The following is a 19092-nucleotide window of genomic DNA, read 5'->3' as shown; positions in this document are numbered from 1 at the left end:
TTTAAAAAAAACCACAAGATGCTGCTTCTCTTTTTCGGTTGGAAAATATAAACAGAGTTAGGGCTATCTGGTTTTGTTTGCTCGCTGGCGGTGGGGGGACAAACCTTGGTATAACCCTCCAGAGGGCAGCTCAGCAAAGTAAGAAATGTGAGTGTGCGTGGCTTCCGCCCAGAAATCGTACTTCCGAGAACCAGGGCTACAGGATAACAGCACGAGTACCCACGAGGGCTGCCGGCACACGGCTCACACCCGCACGATGCTGGGAGACCGCGACGCGCCCCCCAGCCCGCGCGGGGAGCCGGTAACAGGGAAGTCCGCGGGCGCACGGGGGCCACAGGGCGAGGATTCAGAACGGGGTGCATCGCCGTGTTCCGATCGGGGTGGGACTCTGCCTTTCCCACCGCAGCGCTGGAAATATTTACGACTGGTCTTAATCTCGTAGTTACCCAAGCCGTAAAGGGAAACAAATCCGCGTGGGTGTGAAGCAGGTCGCGGTGGCGCTGGCCGCGCCCGGCCCTTCTCCCTCCGTGCCCCAGCTGGGGGCAGACCTTTCCTCGAACTCTTGGTGCCCGTGGCAAACAGCTTCCCCAGGGGGTCAGAGCACCTTGTGGGGTGTCCCTTCATTATGCGGGTAGGAAGCGGGCTGACCCCTGCGAGAGGCGGCGAGAGGCGGCCGCGGAGCCGGCAGTGTGGGGCGTCGTGCCTGCGGCCCTGGTTTTACTCCCGCCCCTGGGGCTCCAACCTCCCTTCAGAAGACCCGCTCGGGGCCGTGTATACAGTCGGCTCTAACACCCTGTCCCTTTTGCACACGTTCAGGCTGTGCCCTCCGCCCCACCCCTGGTTGGGAAGAAGAATTGTCATAGGAGGCAACTGGGTCCTTCTCAGAGCTGTCACTGAGCACCGGGTAGACGGAGGAGTGAGCAGGAGGAAGGATGCTCTGGGGACGGGACGGGTCGGCGGCAGGTACAGGGAGCCCGCGCCGAGGGCCCGGCCCAGCCACTCCGGACGCGCGTCTGCTTCTGCCGCTGGGTACGTCCTGGGCTTCTCCGCCGTGCCCTGGCCTTCCTTCCTTCCGAAGCCCGCCCCCGGCTGGAGGCCGCCCACCCCGCAGAGCCCTGAGGGCCCTGTCCTCTCCTCCAGTGGCTTTGCCCCTGCAGGAGCTCCTTCCCCTCTTCCCCCTTCCCGGTGAGGTTCAGGCGGGATCTCCCACGCGCGGGGGTCCCAGGCTCCCCGTGACCTCCCTGGGGGCTGCGTGAGCTCCGAATTCCCACAACCCTCTGAGGCCTCCTGCTCTGCCCAGGCTCCTCATCCTGCCCCCAGCCCAGAGGCAGAGGCAGCCGTGTCTTTCGTTTTCGTCCCGAGTCTGGGAACGTACGTGGGCCGCATTCCCGGGGGCCACGCCGGCGGCAGGAGCACGGGTCAAGGACGCCACGGGGCGCCTGGGCTGATGTGGTGCAGAGAGGGGGAGGCCTGGCCCCTCAGACGGCAGCCCGGGGGCTGTGCAGGATGAAGGAGCCCGAGTTCAGACCGGACCACATGACCCGGGCGGGACGAAGAGCGGAACGGCAGAAACATCGTGAGCCCAAGCCTCGGCAGAGGAAAAATCTGAGAGTCGGCCCCGCTGAGCGCAGAATCCAGCCCCTTCACGCTGCTGCGGTCCAGCCCCCCCGCTCTCTTGGCAAATGCTCCTGCGGCAGGGTCCTCGTGGCTCTCCCTCCTACAGCCCTGCCACCAGCAGCCGGACGATGACGATGCTGCCAAAACACCCGCACAGGAGGAGGCCACGTCCCTCCTCCGCCGCCGCCGGTGGGGCTCGCATGCAGGACAGGGACACTGGGTCCACGCGGGGCCCTACCCCCACCTCACGCCCATGGCAGGCCCCGCCCTCCCCTCCCCCTCCGCCCTCCCCTCCCCCTCCTCCCTCCCCTCCCCCTCCTCCCTCCAGGGGCACCAGCCCCGTGGGAGGGGCCTTGGCCTGCAGGTGCTTCACTGTTTGCTAGAAGGTTCTTTCCTTCTGGGCTCCTGTGTGCTCTGCCTGGTGGGCTCTTTCATACGTCAGCTCCCCGCACGCCACATTTGGGATCTCCTTCCCCGTGACTTTTCTCCTTGGCACCCGTTATGAGCCAACACCCTACACGCTACATTCACGTGTCCCGTCTTGTCTGTCTCCCCGTGAAACGCCAGCTCCCCCAGCCACAGACTTGGGTGTGTTCTCTCCCAAGGCCCGGACACACAGCAAGGACCGTGCTGCCGGGGGCCAGAACCCCCAGCCCGCGCGGGAATGAGGCAAAGGCGGGTGCCCGGCTCTGGGGCGGCCACGGAAGTCTCGCCAGCGGGATCTGCAGCTGCCCCCGGCCATCACGCACTCACAGAGTGATGACTCTTCCGAGTAAGGAGGCCGACCCCAGGGATCCCAGCCCCATGAGCTCCCGACGGGGGTGCGCCGCCCTGCAGAGCAGCACGCGGCCTGCGGAGGCCCGTCCTGCCAGGGCGCCCGAAGGAGACCACTGGAGCGGGCCCGGTCAGATGCCCATGAGACACGGGGAGTAAGTAAGTCCCGGGCTAACGAGCCGTCTGCCGGGTGGTGAGACTTCCACAGCAGCCCTACCGATTGTCACTGGCTTAGGCCCAAATGTCAGAGCATTCGACATTAAACCCTAATCACTGCGCTTGCTCCAGTTTTCTGGGGACACGTTATCACAGCTGTGAGCCAAGTGGCCGGCTATAACCACCCCAACGGAGGCTACCCCCATCTCAAAGGTCCCCATGTCACCTCTAAAGCAAGTCTCTTGGTGCCAGGCTCTGACATGGTCCCTTCCTGGGCTGGAGGGGAGGGCAAAGCCATCGTCATTCTTTGAGAGCTGACTCCCGCTCCCAGAGCAGGCCGTGGACGCGAGATGACACGCACTGGACTGTCCAGAGGCCGGGGAAGAACTCGCCCCGTAAAGATGAGGAGGCCCGTCTTTCCCAGGGCTCCAGGCTGACCTGTGCTCCGGGTGGCCTGGAGGACTCTGGAGAGCCTGGGCGCCGGGGCGAGGCCGGACGGCCAGGGGCGGAACAGCAGTGATGGTTGGCGGTGGTCAGCCTGGCCCGGGAGAGCCCGGAGGGAGGGAGGAGCCTGTGCGCACCAGGCACTCTCTCAATACGCAAAACCCAGACATTCAACAGATGGCAGGCAGTGGCTTGGAATTCACAGAGAATGGAACAATCAGCGCATTCTCTGGCTGCGTGGACACTCGCTTCCAAAAGCAACAGGCACTTGGAGCCACTCAGCACTCACCAGCCCTCCCCCCATCTGGGTCCCCCTGGGAGAGCCCAGAATCGGGAGCAGCCTGCCCAGTGATCTACAGGTCGCCACCGGCCTGAAATCCCTTCTTTCCCTCCTGCTTAAACCATACTCCCTGCAGCAATTAAGGAGGTTGGGGGAGGGTGGGCAGAGCCGGCTGAACCCAGCCCGAGCTGATGGCTGGGTAATCCTCTCTCCCGCTCCATTAAGGACAGAAATAAAATTGCCATTTCAGCTCTGGGTGCAGCTGGAAAGAGGCTGTCATTCCCAGAATGTACAGAAAACTTAAGGGAAGGATGCACATGAATGAGAAGCAACTTTTCCCATTTCCTAGTCAGATTAAAGGATGGCAGTCAGGGCCCGAGAGGCTGAGCCTGGGGAGCTGCCTCAGGCCCAGCGGTCCTGCGTTCGGTTAATGACCCCCCGTAGCTCAGGGCCCCAAGCGCCCCGCCCCCATGCTTGATTAGCCCCCCTGGGGCAAAGGAGTCCCGCTGAGCTACTGTCCTTGTGGGAAGGTGACCAGCCCTGCAGCCAGACGGGGTCGCTCTGGGGATTTTCTGGAGGGTTGGTGGGGAGGGGCGCTGACCGCCTCGGTAGCCGGAGGGGTCCGTGGCTGCGGGCACCTGCCCGGAGGTCACTTGCGGATGGGCTGGACGCTTGGCCCCGTCCCCCAGCGCCGGAGCGCGACGGAAGAAGAGGGGGCGTGCCCTAGTGTGGGAAGGGAGGAAGGGGCAGAGGGCGGAGAGGAGAAGGGAGGGAAGAGGAGGGGCGGGGAGGAAGAGCGAGGCGGGGGAGGGAGGGGGGGGGGGGACCGGGGAGGAGGCGGAGGCGGGCGGAGGCGGGCGGGGGCCGCGCCGGGGGCGGAGCCGGCGGCCGCGCGCGCCGAGGCGGCGGCCGGGCGCACCGGGGCGGCTGCGGGGCGCTGGTTGGCTGGTCCGCGCCGTCCCCGCGCCGCCGCCCCCTCCCGCCTCCCACGGCCCGCCCTCCCCGCGGCGGCTGGCGTCGGGAAAGTACAGCGAAAGTCCGAGCGCGCGGCCGGGGAGATGGGGTCCGGCTCCTCCAGCTACCGGCCCAAGGCCATCTACTTGGACATCGATGGGCGCATCCAGAAGGTAGCTCCTCCCCAGCCTCCGCACCGCGGCCGCCGGCGCCCGCGGCGCCCCCCCCGCCCGGCGCCCACGCCCTCCCCCCGGGCCCCCCGCCGCGCCGCGCTGGACCCCCGCCGTGCGATCCCGCTGGGCGGCCCCTCCCGGTGACGGCGCCGTTGGGGAGGGGGTCGCCGGGGCAGCGGTGGGGGGGGGAACCTGGCGGCGGCGGGCGGCCGGGGTGGGGGCCGTCGTCTCCGCGTCCGCGTCCTGGGTCGGGGCTGCAGCCTCTGACAAGTTCGGCTGGGGGCGGGGGGCTCCGCGGCGCTGCGGTCCCCACGCGCCCCTCCCCCTCGTGGAAAGGGGCGACCCACAAGGGGGTAGAGCTCAGGGGCAGAGCTCTGCAACAAATCTCATCAGGCCGAGTTTGTGTGTTCAGAGGCTGGTGCAGGAAGCCTTTCATTTCCCTCTGACCGACCCCGCAGCGGGGCCCCGGGCTGCCCTGCGGGTCGGGCCCCCCCGCGGACACGGTGACCGAGGCACGGAGGGGGCCGAGTCGGCGGTGCCGCCCCCACCCCTAGGCAGTGACAGTACTTCCTGGCCAGCGGGGAGCAGGTGCGGGGGGGCGGGGCTTGGGGAGCAGGGGCTGTGCCCCGCACCCCCACCCCCACCGCCCGTGTACCCCCCTGGGCAGATGGTCAGCTCTGACGGCGGAGGGGGCCCTCAAGGCTGCTCTGCCTCCTGGGCCCACAGACAGACTGAGGGACAGGCTGGCCCAGCCCCGGGCCCCTCTGCCCCCTCTGGAGGCATGAAGCCCTCCAGATGTCCACTGCCCCTAACCAACTTGACTCTCATAGCAGGGGCGTCCCTCTCGGACCCCCTTTGTCCCCGGCCCCTCCCTTTCTGAGCCCCTGGCCTGAGTCCAGAGCGTCCTGGACCCAGGCTTCTGATTGGCAGAGAGGAACAATAAGAGAGCGCTTGGAGGGGGCATTTAGCTCCTTCTGTGCCACCCCCCCCCAGGAGAAAAGCCATAGTGAGGCATCTCTCCCGGCTCCCAAACTTCAGCTGGACATTTCAGGGACGCTCCCACCTCTCCCCTTGCTCTTCTCAAGGACCCCGCACCCCTTGCCGGGATGCCAGGGAGGGATCCCCCAGCTGGTCACGGAGGAGGCTTGGGGTCGGGGTAGGGGGAGGCTCCGGAGATCTCTGGGGTGCCTCTGCCAGCTGAGAGCCTTGCCAGAAGCCAGCCTCACTCTCCCCATCCCCCACTGCATCCCAGGAAGTGAGAAGCCCCTTCCCCCACCATCACCCGGGGTAATAGAATCCGAGAGTGGGGAGCTGGAAACCTCTGGGAGCCAGGCTGTCAAGCCTCTCCCTCCATCAGGGCTAGGCACTTGGTCAGCGGCAGATGGAGGACTGGACCCTGGTCCCCAGACTTCTGTGACCGAACCGGAATTTAACATCCCCTCAAAGGCAGGAATGATCCTCGGTGCCATCCATCCCGCGCAGTGTACACACGCGCGTACAAACGTGCCCACACGTGCGCACATGCGTGTCCACACACAACGCGTGCCTGAAATCGTGTGTGCACATGTACACGCACAGATACACACACATGCACGAGCCACACACACAGGCACAGACCCGCCCCGTGCCAGCACACACACGCGTGCAAACGCGCACACACCCTCCTACCACACCAGAAGAGAATCTCCAAGACTGCCCTTTGTCCACCTTCTGGAAGAGGTGGGATGAGATGCCACCACCGGGTCAGAAGTGACAGCTGCTTCCCGGGGACTCCCCCAGGTCCCCCCAACCCCCCGAAGCTGGATTGGAAGTGGGTAAGGAGCAGCAGAGAGGCACCACGGGTACGGGAGGAGCGCGCCGAGGCTGGCGAGCGTTGCCGTGACAGGCAGGCTGGCTTGTAGAAGGCGACACCCCTGAGGTAGGGGTGACCTCCGGAAGAACAGCCCCGGAGGCTGCATTGGGGGGGGGCGGCCTTGGGAGGGGCCACATCTGCTGCCGAGTGCTGGCGTCCCCACTCTCTGTGGTCTCAAGCAAGTCCCCCGACGGCTCTGGGCTGGCCCCGTCATCTGTAAAGGGGGACAGCGGTTGCTGCTTTATAGGCTGTCCTGAGAAGGACACGAGACTGTATGACCAGAGTGTGGAGGGCACTGCGGGGACAGGGTGGGCATCGTGCACGAGTCCCTCTCTCTGTCCGCGAGTGGCCTTTTGCTGATAGAGACGGCAGCATGGGGTGCAGGCAGGCCGTGGTCCTGAAGCCTCGCCCTCGGCCACAACACCTGGTGGTGGTTCTTGACCGTTGCTGCTGACACTGGTGGAGCCTCAGAGCTGGACTTTTCGCCCTGGCTGGGAGCGCAGGCATCTGGGGTTTCCAGGCACGGGCTGGGAAAGGACCACGGTACGTGGACCTCATACCCAGCAGCATGGTGGGGACCACAGATGTCTCCGCTGAGAACATTCGTCGCCTGTCGCCGCGCTTTCTTTCCTTCAGGTCCCGGGCACTGGATTCGGTCCTGCTCTGTCTCCCTTTTGTCCTTCCGAGTGCTTCTCCCAGGAAGGTCACAGACACAGAGCCCTGGGGCTTCCGAGGGGCGGGCAGGCGCGCTGGGGGCGGGGGAGGGGCTGAGCCCCTGCTTTGTCTCCCCTGCGCTCTGCCCCTCCAGTGACCCTGCTCTCGGGCACCCCACGCTCCCCCCACGAGGGCACAGGTGTGGGAGACAGTGATGGCTGTGGGTGTCACGTGCTCTAGCCAAGCTTGGGGGAACGGTCCCTCATCGTCTGAAGGGAGGCCGCCAGCCCGGTCTGAGGACGTGCTTGGGGTGATGACACGGGAGGCGTCCGGGGCCTTGGAGAAGCCACTGCCGCCGCCGGATAGGGAGTTCAGTGCTTTCGGACGAGAAGAAGACTCGAGACAGTGCAGGACACAGTGCAGGACCGGCAGTGGGGTTTGGGGATCGACCTCGCGCCTGCGGGCTTCCCGTCAGCGGCTTGCAGAGGGGCCGGAGGGCAGAGGAGGCTTACCGTCCGAGTCTGCGCCCCCGGGGTCCCCACAAAGCAGCAGAGAGCTGTGCGGCTGCCCCCGTGGCCTGGGCGAGGTCCCCGGTCTCCGTGTAAGGTGGGGATGCCCGCAGTGCTTCCTGTCATAGGATCGGCTGGACGAGACCTCACTGAGCCCGCTCTCCAGACGAGCTGTCGAACAGCCACCGTGTGCGGGGGGCTGGGTCCCGTGTGAACGCGACACCCACGACTCTGTTCCGCAGAGCGACGGGCTCACAGAGAGTAAACCACAGCTGTGGCAGGGCATCCAGTGACGGACAGAAGGACACGGCAGGCCCCGCTGGTGGGGCAGGGCTGTGATGCCAGAAGTGGGGGGCGTGAGGAATAGGCTCCCTTCCTTGGTGAAGGCTGGCTTTGGGGGACACCTGGGGTGGGGGGAGGGTGGCCTCGGGGTGACCCGGGTGGGGAACGGCTGCGTGGCCAAGGGGACAGCCTCACTCACGCCCACACACCTGTCCCCTTCATGCCTCATCCCCTGCTCCTGTTGGAGGAGGAGGGAATGGGAGCCGGGGGCCCCACAGCTAGATAGCTGGGGACCCCGCTCCAGAAGGCTCTGCTCTAGAAGCTGCTGCTTCTCCTCTTTGCCCAGAAGGTTTGCTTTTTTCTGTCCTCCGCTGGCCCCGGCCTCAGTACACGTCCTTTCTCCCGCTCGTCCGTGGTACCTCCGGAAAGAGGATGCCCTCAGCTGGGTTGTCCCGGCGATGCCCTGGGCCTGGGAGAGGTGGAGGGGCCCTGCCCGCTAGCACGGCCAGCTGTGGGTCTGATGCCTTACCGGTGAAGAAGAGGGAGGGTTTCATGTGACCTCGGGCCCCGCTTTGGGGCTGGGGCCGCGGAGAAGCCGCATCTGGGTGAGGACAGTCTCCCAGGGAGCCGGCGTCCATGCCGCCTGGGCACGCTGGGCTGGGATTCGGGGCCCCGGTTCCTCCCCAGGCTCCTACAGGGCTCCGACCACAGCTTTCCTCTGTGGCCAGGCCCTCCCCTCCCCCGCCCTTGGAGTCCAGGCCTCTGCAGCCCAGCCAGCCGCCTCCCTCCCTCTCACTGCCTCCCGTTCCCCGCTGGCTGCAGCCCTGAGCCCTCCCAGGGACTTCAGGCTCCTCTGCCTCTGCTGCTTGCCTTGGCGCAGACACGAGCTGCCCACTCTTCTTCGGGTCAGTCCTGTTTCCTGTTTTTGAAAGAAGGGGTGCAGCTGCCCCTGTCTGGTTCCCTGGTGGTCGGCACGGCGGGTCCTTGAGTTCCCCCCCGAACCATGGGCACCTTTCCCCTTCCTGGAAAATACGTCTGTCCTGCCACCTGGCCAAGCCCAGTGACAATTTCCTTTCACTTTCAGATGTGTGCACCTGCTCCGTCCACGCTCTGGGCCAGCAGAGCCGCCAGCCGGGGGCGGGGGGCCGGTCTCCCTGGGCTGGCACAGGGCTGATCCGCTGGCCAGGCAGACTCAGGGCGAGTGCCCTGGGCTCGGGCGCTTCTGTTAACCCCGAGTCCCTGCCGGGTAACGGGGACTCCCCTCGGCCATCCCCAGCTGTTCCAGCACCTTCTGTGTATCTTCCTTTAAATGCTGATAGCCTGAGATATTCACGCGGGGACTGAAATGGTGACAGAGGCCAATGGCAAGGCAGGGAAGTTTGGAGGGGGGGGTCATCCGACACCGTCTTGGTTTCCAGCGTAAAACCAGAGGTGGGCTGTCAGAGATGGGGAAGGCATTCTGCCTCCAGGCCTGCCCCCCTGCCCCCGAGCTCACGACAGCTCACCATGGCTCACGATGACCCATCCGTCTGTCTCCTGCTGGGTCAGAGCTGGGAGGCGAGGCTCAACAGGAACTCCGTGTGCTCAGCCAATTACTCAACAAGCAGATCACCCCCACGGCCTGCGCTGCCCACAGGTGCTGTACAAACAGAAACCCTTGGAAACACAGCCTCTCCGAACTCTACCCAGCCCCGGGCACTGAGAAGTCAGGGCGTGCTGGCCTCCCCCCGCCTTCCCGTGTGCCGTGGCCCAGAAGCTCGTCCCCAACATCTGGAGGCCCCAGCAGGGGTGTGGCTGAACCCCACTGATGTCATCAGGATTGACAGATGACGCGGAGGTCTCGCAGACTGCGTGCAGCTCCTCTGCCTTGGAGGGGTGGCCGCCCGGAGTGGGGAGGGACAGACAGCCCCGCAGGTCGAGCTCTGTCCCTTGACAGCTCGGAGGCCCAAGGGAAGTCACCTTGTCCTCGGTAAAGTGGGGACGACAGTGACGCCCCCATCGGGTGACCACAGATGGCTCTGAGTGATGTGCAAAGTGCCCGGGGCGAGCCGGCCACGTGGGGGGCTGGGCCAGCGCGTGCATGTAGGCCTTGCTCCCTGCCTCCCCTGGGGCCCTGTGGAGGGAGCTGAGGCAGCCCGTCCTGTCCCTGGCTCCCATCCGCGAGCCCGCTGCCAGCCGGAACTGAGGCCCCAGGCCCCCAGGTCCCACGGTCCGGGACCCTTCGTCTCCAACTTGGCAGACGCTGCTAGAAACAGAACCCCGGGAGTCCTGAGTGGGAGGGCCAGCTGTCCTCCAGGGCTGCTGGGGGGTATGGGCTGCCGGCCTCAGACACGGGCGGAGTGCAGCTCTGGTCAGGGAAGAGAAGCAAGAGAAGGTGACCGGCGCAGTGTCCCCACACCGCTGACGGGAGCCGACAGCAGATGGAAGAGGAAACGCCCTCGGCAGAGCGTGACGGCAGAGCCAGCCCCGGGGAGCCCAGGACACGGCCCCGCGGTCAGACAGCAGGACTGGGCGCAGGGGGTGCCTTGGCCCCGGAGGCTGGCCCCCTACCCCTGCCCCAGCTCTGCTGCCCCCGAGGCCCCTCCCACCGCAGAAGGCACAAGGATGAGCCCTCCACACCCAGTCCCTGCTTCCAGGTCCCCGATGGCCCAGCAGGCGGTGCTCCTGGGAACTGGAGGGGGTCTTGCACCGAAGGGATAAGAGGGTACCCGGAGGACACAAAGGCACCCCCAGGCAGGCACCTGAGCAAGACAGCAGTAGCTCACCAGCGGGTCCCGCCCCAGGGAAGGACGCCCCCCTGCATCTTGGCTTCCTGCTCAGCCGCGTGGGTGACAAGATAGGAGCTGGCCACCGAGCTGTCGCGACCCGGCCCAGCGTCGCCCCCGTCCCTGGAAGCACGTGCCCCAGCCTGGGGAGACAGCCCGGCATGCGCCACCCGGCTTCGGACGGGTGAGATGGATCTACTGGCCCTCGCTCAGCGCGCTGGGCTGTCTCCTCCCCATTTGGATGCTGAGTGTCTACATTTCCAGGTTCGGACTCAGGAAAACATCCCCAGGACACGGTGCACAAAGCCCCAGCCGCAGGAGCATGCAGAGCACACGCGTGTCTCCCTGGCGTGTGGTGCACAGGCCGGTCGTGGGCCGGGTATGATCCGTACTCAGCTCTCGGCTCGTTCACTACAACAGTCTCCACCGTCACCTCCACCGCCTCCAGCCCAGTCCACGCGTCCCCCACCTCCGCCACGGCTTGCGTCTGCTCCCCGGATCCCTGAGCCGGACCCCGCTGGGATCCCCGGCCCGACAGGCACTCACAGCCCTGCTGAAGAGCGGCCCGAGATTACGATAGAGCCCGAACGTCTGTGCCCGTTGGATTTAGACAATGCCCGTGTGACTGGTTTTTTTAATCATAACAAAATACACATAAACGTTGTCGCCTTAACCGTTTCCGGGTTCTGTGGCCCTGAGCGCTCTCCTCGTGCAGCCCTCACCATGCGTCCTAAGTCCATCTTCTCAGACTGAATCTCTGTCCCCAGTCACGGCGACCTCCCCAGGCCCCTCCCCAGCAGCGGGCGCCCGCCAGCTCCTCTCTGTCCCTGTGGGTCCCTCCCGTGAGCGGGTCCCACGGCATCTGTCCTGTGACTGGCTTGTTTCACTGGGCGGGGCGTCTTCAAGCTTCGTCCACGGCGTGGCATGTGGCCTCCTTTTTGAGCCTGGACCCTGCTCCGTCGTGTGTCTTCTCCACGGCCTGTTTATCCGTCCACCCTCCGCGAACCCCTCCTCGTCCGGGAATCTCAATCTCCCCCGGTCTTGTTTCCTCACCAGCAAAGCCGGGTCTAGGCGTCGGGTCCGCTCCTGTGTGTTCTAAACTGCCCTCTCCCTCAAGCCCTCCGCGGTGTCCTGGTCGCGGCTGCGTGAATCCGCGGACTCGGGTGTGGTGTGGCCTGGGAAGTGGGACACGTCCGGGCGGGACAGCGAACTGCTCAGGGAAGGCGGCTGCCCCCCCCCCCCAGGCAGGGGACCCCCCTGGGCTGCAGGGACCTCGCGGGCGTGGCCCTGGCAGCGGACGTCACGGTCAAGAGCGCGGATTCGGGGGCAAGCGCGTCCGGTTTTGAAGCTGGTCTCGTGCAGGCAAGTTCCTTACGCGCCTCAGTGACTTCGTCTGGGACGTGCGGTGACGGGAGCGCCTCCCCGATGCGGTCGTTCTCACGACGCGTGTAAATGCGCCTCCAGTGCGGAAACAGGGCCGGGACGTGGCGAGAGCTGCGTCAAGGCCTTGGTATTTCTATCTTTTTGTTCCTAATTATTTATTCGCGTCGTGGCTACGAGGCAGTCAGAGCTCCGTGTCTTGTTGGGAGAGCCTGACGGAGACCCCCGGCTTGGCGCTTCGGGTGGGCAAGTGGCTCTGGGGCAGCCGGCCGTCGGTCCGGCACCGGCCCCGTGTGGAGGCACCGGCTCTGTGACACCAGGGCCCGCCCTGCCCCCGGTGCTCCCCGCTCTGTGATACCACACCCCCCCCACGGGGTAGCCCCAGGTCCACCCTCCTTCCCACGATGCCTTTCGTTTCTCTTCCGTGCCAGAGCTGGAGCCCGGGGGACCGCAGGGCGGTGGGGCGTGGGTGGACCGGGACCGCCAGCCCCGCCTGTGCGCCCGCGCTTGGTGCACGAGGGCCCGGCTGCAGGCTCATTTGTTTTGCTAGAGAGGGCGGTCGCGATGCCCCTAGCTCCGAGCCGTGACTTTGCTGTGGGAGGGACGTGTACTGTGGAGTGTGTGGCGAGCCGTGGTCCGTGGCGGCCCTGGGGGGCTCGTTGCTTCACTTGCCACTGGACTTCTGACCGCACCCCCTGCCAAGGCCCTTGGGCCCCCGGGGTGCAGCCTGGGGGAGCTGCTCAGCCTTGGGGGAGACGGAGGGCTGGGTGCTCTGGGAAACAAAGTCAGAGGCCTCCGGTGGAATGGCGGGAGGAGGCGGGGGTTGGCACAGACTCTCTCCGTGGAGCCCGATCGCGGCCACCCTGCACCAGCAAAGGGAGGGGCTGGGCAGCCGCGACGGAGTCCTGAGGGCTGGTCGCGCATGGGCTGATGTGTCTTGCAAGCAGCCTCTCTATCCTTATAGCTTCTGCCTTAGGGAACGCTTTTAAAAACTTGTATAGGCTTGCAAATAACGGAGGAAGAGGCCCCACGGCTGACTGACGTTATCAGCCAGAGATCTTCGGGGACCGGGGCTGACCGTGGACCCGCCGCGGGGCGTGGCCACCGCCGGGCTGGAGCAGCCATTTCCGGGGCGAATGGGGAGCAGCCAGCGGACTGATTTCGCTCAGACCTGTGCTCTATAAACATCATGCGTGGAAAAGTGGAGACGTGAGCCGTGGTGGAAGGGGTGCACATCCTCTGAGACTGCTCACTGGGGCCTCCGTCTGGCCAGCACGATCACAGAGCATCTGGAGCTCGGGGCAGACATTAGAGGGGCTGGGAAGCTCGACCCCAGCCCTGGCCAATGAGGCCTGGCCTGTTGGGACCCCCTAAGACTCCAGACTCCCTTGGGGCCGCCCAGATGCACGGCTGTGTATCCGATCCCATTTTGTGGGTGTCGTTTGGAAGGCTGTGTCCCAGATAGCAGAGGTGGGGGACGGCATCGGTGCCCCAGCGGCAAAGCCGGCCTGCAGGGGCCCAAGGAGCCGGGGTCCCAGGGGCTCCCAGAGCACAGCAGTGCGTGGGGAAGCGTAGGAGCCGCGAATTTCCCCCACAGGTATTTCTGGAAGCCGGGCTGGGTGGCGCTGGGCAGAACAGGTGAGGAAATGGGTGCCAGCCTCGGGGAGCCGTGTAGAAACGGGCGGGTGGCGTCTGGACGTCGGCGGGGTGCACACCCTTGCAGGAGGAGGCGCTGAGAATGACAGTTCCCTCCAGGGGTGGGGGACCCTGGACCTCCTGGGTGTTGTGCAGAAGCCGCCCAGGCTGCAGGCTACATGCCTCCCAGAGCACTCCACTTCCCCTGCCCCCCACCCGCCCGGGGCTGGGTCTCTGATTTGGCCTCAGCCCCTGCCGTGAGCCCTCAGCTCGTCCTCCCAAGGGACAGAGCAGGCGGCCGGAGAGGCCACTCTACAGCGGAGGAGGGTCCAGGCCCCAGAGGGGCCCCTCAAGGCGCCTCCTGCCTCCACCTGCCCCTCCTAAGGGGTCCAGGCTCGGCTTCTGGAGGAAAGAGCCAGGGCCTGGCGGCTTTCCACCCCCGGCTGTGAGCCCCAGGCATCGAACTAAAGAGCGAGCCGCACGCAGGTCTGGCTCGCACGCAGGTCTGGGCTCGGCATGGCTGGGGAGACATGGCCCCAAGCTGAGGTTACATCCCGGTGACATCCACGCCTGAAGTCCAGCGGCCTGGAGCAGAGCCCTGACCTTCGGAGCGACTGCAGCAGCCCCGCAGGAGGCCCGCAAGGCTGCAGCCTGGTGGGTGGAGGCCAGCCCCTGAGGGACACGGTGCAGCGCGGCAGGGCCCGGCTTGGACTCCAGGCTCCCTCGCCCACACTCAGACACTTCTCTTCTGGCAGGAAACTCTGTTCCGTTTTTCTGACGAAACTTCAGGTCGGGGGAAAGGAAAGGAGTAAGAGGAGGCCCTGGAGGCAGGAAGGAAGAACTTGGCCCCCGCGGCCCGCCCGTCCTCCCACGTCTCTCGGATCTCCGTGTCCTCGGCCGCCGCTCGCCAGGTGGCTCTGTGGGGACCGCAGCCCGCTGCCCACGCTGCCCCACGCCCTGCCACCGCCGTGTCCGGCCCCGGCCCGTGACTGCTGCAGGATGAGGTGTCCCCGTCCGTCCCAACCCCAAAACTTCTGGGGCTGTCGCAGTCCTTTCAAAGGGCATCTCAGGTTACCGCACTGGGATGTGTCGGGAGAGAGAACTTTGGGTAAAACCCCGCCCCTCCCTCCGCTTGCCTTGCTCACGCACTTGGCACAAAGTGGCCGTGGAGAGTGAGCAGTGCGGGGGGAGTGTGAATGGCCGCGGTTAACAGGAGGGAGTGGGGTTCGCTTCCCAGGCCTGCCGCGGGGAGGCGGGCGGAAGGCTGTGGGAGCGGCTCAGCTCGTCCCGGGCGCGCTCGGCTCGCGGCGTGGATCCGGGTTTCGCGCCCGTGCAGACCCAGCGTGGGCCTCGAGACGGTTGGGTGGTGAACCGTTTCCAAGATTACTTGAAGATGCTCGCATGAGGGGATAGTGCCGACGCGTGGTTGCCTCGGGAGAGAGGTCGCAGTCCCCCGTGTAATCCCTGGAAAGGAGGCTCGAGCTGATGCTCCAGCCTCCCCCCAAAGCCTGGACGGCTTCTCCTGGACAGGCCCCAAGGCCTCAGGTGCCTGGAGTCCTCGGAGTCCGGCCCTCAACCCAGCCTCAGCCAGCACCGGCCCTTCAGCCAAGGCCTCTGCGGCCACGCGTTGGCCTGCTCCAAGGACCCCCGGGAAGGACCAGCTCCCACCCAGCCCCGCCTCGGCTGCACACCGCGGCTCCCCTGTGTCCTTCCTGCCGGGAATGAGGATGGGAGCCGTGGTGCTCAGTTTCCAAGGTGCCGGAGCTCGGGGTCTCCGCTGGGGAGGGCTTTCCTGCCTCCAAGGCTAGGTCTCCCCCAGGTCTCGTCACCCGCTGTCACCCTCTCGGCCTTGCCCATCACCGCTGAGGGTTGCATGCTGGGGTCTCCTGTGGGCGGTCCTCCCCAGCTCCCCCTCCTCTCCACCGCCCTCCCCCCGGGCATGAAGAAGTCTGGACCCGGGAGGGGCCTCACTGGCCCACGCTCAGCCCCTGATAAAGGAGAGACCTTGGGGGGCGGGGCGCAGGCTCGAGGGGAGAGCCACGTGGGGGCCCAGCGCAGGGGGAAATGCAAGGGTCGTACTTGGAGAGCCGCCTCCGATTTGAGCGGGAACTCAAGCTAGACCCGGCCGAAACCAGAGAGACCTCTCCGGAAATGTCCTCGCTGGAAGCAGTCCTCGGAAGGGAGCGCCGCGTCCGCACACGTCTTACCCTTCCTTGCATTTTCAGTCCCCTGCGATCCGTCCTCTGTGACCAGGGAGAGTGACCTCAGACGGCAGAAGCAGAAAAACAACAGAGCGATCCAGAAGAGCGACAGGACTGGCCATGACAAGCGGGTTCCGTGCGGGGGAGGCCTCCGACCCTCACAGACAGACGCAGGCGCGGGCACACGGGCCCCAAGACGCCGCTGAGCGGGGGCAGCCTGGGGCCTGAGCTGGAGGGCGGTTTGCACAGTCTGCGTAGCTGTGTCCCGTGCCGTGCTAATGAGCGTGGCCGGCCGGACGGGAACTCCCCTGCGAGGCCACACTGTTCTTCCCCAGCCTCCCCGTCCCCTGCTCCCGCCCAAGGCCACATCCGCTCTCACGGGGGAACAAGGGGATGGGTTCCCATCCAGGATCCACCCCCAGCCCCTCCCGTTGGGTGCTCCTGGTCGCAGATGCCTCACGCACATGCCTCACGCATGTTCAAGGATTCCCGTCCCTGCGAAGAGCCCAGCCTGAGCGCGGAGGCCAGGGCGGCGTCCGGTCCCGGGGCTGCCGCGGTGCATTCCCGCTCTCCGCACGACAGCAAACAGCACCGACTTACGCTGTTGAAGCTCTGGAGGCCGGAGTCCAGGATCCACTTGGCTGCACTGAAATCAAGTGATGGGCAGAGCCTCACTGCCCTGGGGGCTCCTGGGGGGAGCCGCTCCTCGCTCTCCTGCTCCTGGGGCCCGTCTGCGCACATTGGCTTGTGGCCACACCACTCAGGTGCCTTTGGAACGCTCTCTTCCGTCTTCACGTCTCTCTCTGCTGCCATACGATTCTGTGACTTCACTAAGGCGCATCCCGCCGTGGGCTCATCTCATCCCAGGATCCATCATCTCATCATGTCTGCAGAGACGTGGCCCCGTACGGTGGAGAACGGCGTCATCCTGCGGGCTTCTGGCCTCAGACCACGCTGCACATCCTGTCCCCAAGCCTCCTCCCGTACTGGCCAGCAGGATCGTGGGTCTGGAGCGGGGGCGAGGCACAGTGAGGGGGCGGCTGCTTCTCTTCACAGGCAGCCCAGTGCACCTTGCTCTGCGGCCTTCCGTTCCTGCAGGACGGGTCACTTCTGCCTTCGTTCGTGTGCACGCTGCCACCACCGCGGCCCCTGCCTGCCGGCCGGCCACACACCACTAGCAGGGTCTCCCCCGTCCCTCTACTCCCACGCCAGACCTCGCTGTCCGTCCGGGTTAAGTGAGCTCCCGCTGTGCTGAGCGGCTATGCCTCCCAGACGCTTTGGCCTCGTAGACGTTTGCCGAGGCCCTCCCGTGTGCCGGAGCGGAGGGACGAAGCCGTAGCTCACTCGCCCCCCACACCCTGCCCCGCCATCACCTCATTGGCCTGGGATGGGCAGCCGGGTTTGCGTCTGGCCCCGCTCTATGCCAGTCGTGGGACCCGACGCTCAGACTCCAGATCTGTGACACGGGGTTAGCGCCAGCCCAGCAGACCTCTGGACGGTGCCCACGACGCCCCAGATTTTACGGGGGCGCCCAGTGCCTGCCGCATGTTGCAGGCGCGGAGAGTGTGCAGTAAAGATTTTGCCCAAAGCCCCGGGGTGCGTGCGAGGCTGAGCTGCCGGTGGACCCAGGAAGCCGTCTTCGGGCTCCGTCCCCATGGGGCAGACTTCAGGGAAAGGTGTACCCACGTGATGGATGGTCTCTGCCGCCTCCCGGGCTCGGTGCACAGACGGCCCCACGAGGGTTCACGGCACCTCGAAGCAGGTGGGGCTGGCATTACCCCCACTCTGAGGAGGGAAGGGCTCTGCCAGGGGGAGAGAACGATATTTGCCCTCCTCCTTGTGTTTGCCCCAAACTGAGTCTCCCACAGTTTCCGGAGGCTTTGTACGCCCCTTCGGGGTCCTGGGTATCATCCCGCCCAGTGGCCTCCACCATCCCACGCGGTTGGTCACCCTGAGCCGTCAGTTCCTCTGTGCTCCCTTGCCAACTGTCCCCCCGATGCCAGACACACAAGCCCTTCCGCTCCGTCACCATCACCGCCGCTCACTCGTTGCGTGGCCGGAAACGTTCCTGAAACTCTCTGAGCCTTAGTATCTACTGAATGGGAAGAATGACACCCTCGTCCGAGGCAGGCTTTAAGGATCGAAGGTTTTATGCCCAATAATAGCAAAGAAAGGAAAGGGGACCGTCCCCCTCCGACACACACTCTCTCTCTCTCTCACACACACACACACACACTTGTCTTCAAGTCAGGATCCACGCCGGGCCGGGCGCTGCCTCTGTCCACTGTCTCTGTAAGTCTCTTTCCATCCACGTGTTTGGTCCATCCCTGCCCTTGATCTGGTGAAGAATCCATCCTTCCGGTGCGCCCTGAGACGCAGATACAGACGTGCACCGGACAGACGCAGAGCTGTGGGAGGACATGGAGGTGGGACCCCCGAGGAGGGGTAAGGGAGATGGTTGTTGACTCCCTCTCCGTGTGATTCTCAACCACAATGTCAGGGATCCCCTCGGAGACGCGCACAGATGACGCAGAATGTCGTCTCCACTGAGCTCACGGCCGTGCCAGCAGGGAGGGAAGCCGGGGTGCGGACCCGCGGGCTGGGGCGGTGCGGACGGCCGGGCTGGCAGGTGGGGGGCAGGGCTGCTGCGGGCACTGGAGCGTCTCCAGCGCACAACAGGACTTCTCTTCTTCAAGATTTTATGTATTGATTGGACACAGAGAGAGAGCGTGCGCGCAGGCATGCCGGGGGAGGGGCAGAGGGAGAGAAAGAATCCTCAAGCAGCGTCCATGCCCAGCACGGATCCCGACGTGGGGCTCGATCTCATGACCTTGAGATTCTGACCTGAACCGGAATCATGAGTCTGGGGCTTCACCAATGGAGCCCGCCGGGCGCCCCCGGGGCTTCTCTTTAGAAGAATGTGTGCAGTGAGTCTGCCCGTAGTAAGAAAAGGCGGCTTCTGCTCTTATTTCATGTTCTTTTCAAACACACTGGCCAGAAAGATCCCTCCTGACTTGGAAAGGGAAGTGATGCCTACTGCAGTTCATTTGAGGCATCGCCTGCCTGGCGGTTAACTGTAGTCGTTCTGGCTGTGGGGTTATCCTTACCTGCTCTAGACAAGGAGGAGCACAGCGTGAAGGATACGCTCAGGCGTACGGGTCTGTGCAATTCAGAATTAGCGGAGCACTGCGGACACACTGCCGACGCGCACAGGAGGAGAGGGACGTGGCCAGCCTCCGGTCTTGGCCTTAGTTAAGTCACGCGTTTATTTCCAGAGTGTTTAAAAACATAAAAGTTGGGATTTTGGTCTTGGTCTCTGCTTAGCCTGTCTTCTGTATTAAACTTGTGATTCTTGGGCACTGATAAGCCTTTAACTCCCCCAAAGACAGAAAAGTGGCGAATCTGCAGATGGGTTT

At 65.2% G+C, this 19092-nt stretch overlaps 1 protein-coding gene across 3 annotated transcripts in view; it reads left to right on the top strand.

Moving 5' to 3' along the window:
* The first annotated feature begins 4168 nt into the window (after positions 1-4168).
* The window catches only part of PDE9A (phosphodiesterase 9A), an 81986-nt gene continuing 67062 nt past the window's right edge, over positions 4169-19092 (top strand). For all 3 annotated transcript variants that reach the window (XM_045084437.1, XM_045084435.1, XM_045084436.1), the window contains exon 1: positions 4169-4398. In XM_045084437.1, coding sequence (XP_044940372.1) covers positions 4330-4398 — 69 coding nt within the window. In that variant the 5' untranslated portion in view covers positions 4169-4329. The remainder of the gene's footprint in view (positions 4399-19092) is intronic.

This window comes from Mustela putorius, unplaced genomic scaffold (assembly GCF_011764305.1).
Source record: "Mustela putorius furo isolate JIRA1106 unplaced genomic scaffold, ASM1176430v1.1 tig00000765_pilon_pilon_pilon, whole genome shotgun sequence".
Classification (NCBI taxonomy): Eukaryota; Metazoa; Chordata; class Mammalia; order Carnivora; family Mustelidae; genus Mustela; species Mustela putorius.
Note: the sequence above shows the minus strand (reverse complement) of the source record. Positions and strands in the feature narration are given on the sequence as shown.